The sequence below is a fragment of the Euleptes europaea genome, chromosome 1, assembly GCF_029931775.1.
Source record: "Euleptes europaea isolate rEulEur1 chromosome 1, rEulEur1.hap1, whole genome shotgun sequence".
NCBI lineage: Eukaryota > Metazoa > Chordata > Lepidosauria > Squamata > Sphaerodactylidae > Euleptes > Euleptes europaea.
In genome coordinates this window covers 40,087,566-40,093,619 of record NC_079312.1, presented here as the reverse complement: position 1 = coordinate 40,093,619, position 6,054 = coordinate 40,087,566, and the positions used below count along the sequence as shown (strand labels likewise).

Genomic DNA, 6,054 nt, shown 5'->3' with positions numbered 1-6,054 from the left:
CCCAGAATCAGGCTTCATTTCAAAATATCTTATATATTAATATACTTTTAAAGAGTAGAAAGGAAATTGTAGATCCACACCAACAGGACTATGGTTCATATTTCAGAATCACAAAACTTTCTTCTGAAGAGCTGCTTTTTGTCCCCTTGCTTCCTCCTCTTTTGTTCTCTGTTTTCAGAGTGGTGCGTTATTTTTGATTGACCGTTGCAGTCCACACAAAGAAAGCTGCTGTCGTTTCCTCCAGTACAGAGTTAAAGTGCAAATTAAAAAAAATCCACTTGGCTTGTAAAAGCTGGAGATGGTTTAAACTATAAAGATGTTTGTCCTCCGTCTGTCAGGGGATCCGTCACTGGCTGCCGTGAGAAGACTCTTTATTAGGTCCTCGGATGAATCTGTGATGACAAAATGCAGAAGAAGGAATGAGTATATTGAGATATGTTGCCCATGCACATTCTTTACTCATGTATGTTATCGGTAGCTTTTGCTCGATGAAATGGGGGAAAATGCCTTTCCCAATGGCAATGTTAAACACTGAGCCCACACTTAAGCATATTTACACATACCCTGTGGAACCTCCTTGTCACCCATGGGCAACTTCAGAGATCCAAACAAACCAGTACATAACTGAAAAATAAAAACCAATGAAAGAAGAAGAGTTGGTTTTTATACCCTGATTTTCTCTACCTTTAAGGAGTCTCAAACCAGCTTACAATCACCTTCCCTTCCTCTCCCCACAACAGACACTTTGGGAGGTAGGTGGGGCAGAGACAGTTCGGAGAGAACTGAGACTGGCCCAAGGTCACCCAGCAGGCTTCATGTGGAGGAGTGGGGAATCAAACCCGGTTTCTTCAGATTGGAGTCCACTGTTTTAACCAATACACTATGCTGGCAGAAATACCTTACCAATTGTGCAAGTATCTAAATTTTCAAAGTATGTGGACAATGGATGCTGAGGAAATACAGAAAGGAAGGCAAAGTGTTCTTTAAAAGAAACTCTACAACTTGGGGAAATACCTTCCCCACTCATCATCAGTTATGAGCCAGTGTGGTGTAGTGGTTAAGAGCGGTGGTTTGGAGCAGCGTACTCTGATCTGGAGAACCAGGTTTGATTCCTCACTCCTCCACATGAGCGGAAGACTCTAATCTGGTGAACCGGGTTGGTTTCCCCACTCCTATACATGAAGCCAGCTGGGTGACCTTGGGCTAGTTACAGCTCTCTTAAAGCTCTCTCAGCCCCACCTACCTCACAGGGTGTCTGTTGTGGGGAGGGGAAGGTAAGGTGATTGTTTAATTCTTCCTTAAGTGGTAGAGAAAGTCGGCATATAAAAGCCAACTCTTCTTGTTATTATTAATACTGATAACCATCCAACTACATGGGAGTACTGGGCAAGCCCTACCACTTGGTAAAGACTCCAACAGGAAAAAAAATAGAAAAAATAGAAAAATAGAAAGTGGCAGGAAAAAAAATAGAAAATGCTACCACATGGTTCTCTGAAAACCAACCCTCTGTTTGGTAAAGAATTCTGGGTATAAAATCCACACTGTAAAAACACCTTGTCTCTGGTTAATTCTTCCTCCGCCCCCCCCCCCACATCAATAAAGCAATGGCTACCGGTGAAGGCAAAGAGGAGATAACAGCTGCGGATTTTGTGTTGGTCCGCAGAAGGGCGTAAACGGCAGAGAAGCAGGTCTTTGATTTTGGCTCCCTACTTCCAAGCAGAAAAGTCTGAACTTTGACACTCAACTCCTGTAGTACATCTTGTTCTCATGAAAGACTTAAAAGTAGGTGAAGTGATTCTTTTTATTGATTCTGCTTTTGATGGCAAGAGCAAGCTCCAAATAGCTCTCCTTTTGTCAGAAGACATAAAATAGGTCAACAAGTGACTGTGCCTGGTGTCCTAGATGAGGAGGCCTTAACTCTGTAATACCCTGGCTAATCTCTTTCCAGTCTCCATCTTTTCCTATAACTAGGGTGGAAGATGGATCGACTCTATAAAGGAAGCCACGGCCATCAGGTTACAAGATCTGAGCAATGCTGTTGAGGATAGGACGCTTTGGAGGACTAATTCATAGGGTCGCCATGAGTTGGAAGCGACTTGACATGACACACACGCACAGGGTGGAAGATAGATGGGGTGCACAATGGGTGTTAAAGACAATGTAACATGATACCCGTTATTCAAAGGTGGTTTTCTTTTTGGTATGGCATAAGTGAGGATGTTTTGAAAGAGGTGGGTGAACAGCCAGATCTATAAGGTGCCTCAGAGGCTCAGAAAAGCGAGCAGAGCAGCCAGAGTAGTGAAGCTGCAACTTCTCATTGGCCCAGTGTCTTCATCCTAACATGATGAAGCCCATTCAGTACTAAAGGGGAGGAAGAAGGAAATCAGACAGCTGGTTTACAGCGGCACAATAGCAACAGCGGCCTATCTGAGTAGGGAAGATATTGGCAGTTTTATGGCAGTCCTATGGCAGTAGGACCTGTAAAGGATCATGTGTATTCTTAAATCTTATTCGATATGCTGTTTCAGCAGTGCTGTCTTCCACATGGCAACGATTCCCTGTAGTTTCCCTGTTGCTGCTGTGGCTGCCAGTTCAGTGCAGCGGAATGCAGCTTCCAGATGGTGGGTTTCTCTGCACTTTCCCTGCCCCATTCCTTCACAGCTCCCACTCTAACCTTGTGCCATGGAGACCTTTTAAAAAACACATCAGTAGGTGGACTACCTTAGCACTGTAACATTATAACAATCTGTCTATTGGTGGTGGAAAGTGTTGTCAAGTTGCAGACAACTTATGGTGACCCTGTCGGGTTTTCAAGGCAAGAGACATTCAGAGGTGGTTTGCCATTGACTCATCCACATCACAACCCTCGTATTCCTTGTGTGTGTGTGTGTGTGTAAAGTGCCTTCAAGTCGCAGCCGACTTATGGCGACCCCTTTTGGGGTTTTCATGGCAAGAGACTAACAGAGGTGGCTTGCCAGTGCCTTCCTCTGCACAGCAACCATGGTATTCCTTGGTGGTCTCCCATCCAAATACTAACCAGGGCTGACCCTGCTTAGCTTCTGAGATCTGACGAGATCAGGCTAGCCTGGGCCATCCAGGTCAGGGTGATCTGTCTATCAGGTTCTTTGAATTCCTAGCTTCCATTAAAAAAAAAAAAAGTATCTAGCCCCTTTTGTGATGGAAACAGAAGGGGAAAGGTGTTTCTAAGCAATGCAACAGGCTGGAGACTTACTTTAAAAATGAAAATTGGGAAATCAGAAGACCTGACAGATCATTATGTTATAATGCTATAGTGATCTAGCTTTTGCAATTTTTTGTTTGTTTAAAAAACAACAACACCCTAGTGGTGCAGAGAAAATGGCAGCTGTGGAAGAATGCTGCAAGGAAATTGGCTCAAAAGTGGGTGGCACCTTTTGAAGCACAGACAGCAAATGTGCAGCTGCTGTCTGGTGAGAAAGCATGGAGAAAGCACGGAAAGAGCGGGTAGGCAATGATGCTGTGTGGAAGTTTGGAAATGAAGCATGAATCTGCATACATCTCTTTCACCTGAAGAATGGGGAGTGGGGATAGAAATGCTCTTTCAGGGCACTGGGGTGTCAGGGTCAGAGACCTGCAAGCCCAGCACATTTCCTCACATGGTAATTTATAACATTTCAGAAATAAAACAGGCATTTATCTTGAATGTTCATGAGATGATGTGTTTGGGCTGGGATTGTGAGTGTGTCGTGCAGTGACAAATTTGTTCTGGGTCCAGAGAAATAAGACTTTGGCCCTGGTTTTCACTTCTGTGCCTGGATGTGAAAAAGAAACCTTCACATACATGTACAAGCACAATAGTTCTAGAAATGAATAATAGCTAGGGTTGCCAACATCCAGGTACTAGCTGGAGATCTCCTGCTATTACATCTGATCTCCAGCCAATGGAGAATAATTCCCCTGGAGAAAGTGGCCGCTTTGGCATTTGAACTCTGTGGCACTGAAGTCCCTCCCCTCCCCAAACCCCACCCTCCTCAGGCTCCGCCCCCCAACCCAGAGCTGGCAACCCTAATAGCGCTGCCATTTGGGCTCCTTAGGAGGAGGGGGAATGATATGGCTATGTAGAAAAGACTGTTTTGGCCTCCCTTTTTGCTCGAGAAATGGAAAGGAAAAAAGAAGGCTGCTGGAGAGAGGAATGGTGATATCATCAGGATTGCTCAGAGTTGGCTGGTTGTGAGGATTTACAGTTCAGGCGGACACAAAAAGTAAGCTGGTTGTGAGGATTTACAGTTCAGGCGGACACAAAAAGTAAGCTGGGTGTTGCTCTCCCTCTTTCTTGGCTGGACCCATCAGTCACTGGATATTGAGCCAGGAAAATCCAGGAAGGGAATAGTTACGATGAATGATCTTGCAAACACCCCTCGTGTGCACAATCCCAAATTACCTTAATGAAGACCATTAAAATCCTTATTCTGTGGCCGACAGCTCCCCCTGCTTCACTGGACAGCTCACCAGGTTCTTAAAAATTACTTGCAAAGGTGAATGAATGAATTCTGCTTAGATGATTTAAGGGACAGCTATTAAGCTCATCCTACCCATTTACCTTCACAAGTTGGGTTCTGTATTATTTTCAAGTAGCAAAGCAAAATGTTGCTGGAAATTTACCCTGCTCAAGCTAATTAAAACAATTCCTGTAGGGAAATGACAGAAAAATAGAATAGGGGAGGGGAGCGATTTCATTCCTGAACATTCGCAACCACAGGTATTTAATTGAAACGAAATACAATAATCCATACTGAATAGATTGAGTCATATATCTGAATATTAATGAAGTTTCTAAGTGCCTAACAACAACTTCTAGACACTGAATATTAAGTCACAGCTGGCATGTAAGATGCTGTGTGAAGCAGAGAAGACGCACAGCTCATAATAAGAGGCCTTTAAGTGCGTTTTTAAGTGCAGAACACTACACCGCATACGGTTGACAGTGCCAGGTGTACCTCTTCTCTGGATGGCACTATGAGAGAGAGAGAGAGAGAGAGAGAGAGAGAGAGAGAGAGAGAGAGAGAGAGAGAGAGAGAGAGAAGATGTGTGTTGTTATCCTGCACAAAGTTACAAGCATTCTCCCTAACCCATTCATGACCTTCCTAAAGCAAATCAGCTGGACACAATGAGGCTATTGGCAGAAGCTCATAGCTTACTAGTGGAGCACATATCTAACCTACATACAGTAAGGTGCCAGGTAGGATTGCCTACCCTGGATTGAGACACTCCTGGAGATTTGGGATGGAGACTGGGGAGGACAAAGGCTGCGGAAGGGATGGACCTCAGTAGGACATCATGCCATAGAGTCCACTCTCCAAAGCAGCCATTTTCTCCAGAGAGACTGATCGCTGTAGTCTAGAAATCAGCTGTAATTCCAGGAGATCTCCAGCCCAAAGTATCTCAGGATCAGAGCTGGGAAAACCTATTTCTGAGGCTAATGATGGATGAGTTGCCCTGGACTCACCTCAGAATTGGATTGTATTTATGGAGTCATTCTGGGTCTGAGTGCTCAAAATCCCATGATGGTCACAGGCAGAGCTGGGCAGTAGGCTGGTTAGTAGGGTTGCCAACCTCTGGGTGATGGCTGGAGATCTCCTGCTATTTCAACTGATCTCCAGGCAACAGAGATCAGTTCCCCTGGAGAAAATGGCTGCTTTGGCAATTGGACTCTATGGCATTGAAGTCCCTCCCCTCTCCAAACCCCACCCTCCTCAGAATCCACCCCCAAAATCACCAGGAGCTGGCAACACTACTGATTAGCTGGCTGGCATGCCACAAGAAAGAATCTCCTTGATTTCTTCCTCTTTCCTCCAGGGATGTTGCTTCAGCAGCACCTGGTGCATCCTAGCACACATCATCCCAGGAAGCCATCCAAGCCAGAGACAGTGGCTATAATGGTCACTTTGCATCAATGACTATCGTTACAAACGTGCCAGCATGGTGTAGTGGTTAAGAGCAGTGGTTTGGAGCGGTGGACTCTGATCTGGAGAACCTGGTTTGATTCCCCACTCCTCCACATAAGTGGGGGAGGTT

At 45.0% G+C, this 6,054-nt stretch overlaps 1 protein-coding gene across 1 annotated transcript in view; it reads right to left on the bottom strand.

Moving 5' to 3' along the window:
* Positions 1 to 207: 207 nt before the first annotated feature.
* Positions 208 to 6,054, bottom strand: part of LOC130489581 (chemokine-like protein TAFA-1) — a 446,166-nt gene continuing 440,319 nt past the window's right edge. The window contains exon 5 of the mRNA XM_056863339.1: positions 208 to 392. Within this exon, the coding sequence (XP_056719317.1) occupies positions 375 to 392 (18 nt within the window). The 3' untranslated portion in view covers positions 208 to 374. The remainder of the gene's footprint in view (positions 393 to 6,054) is intronic.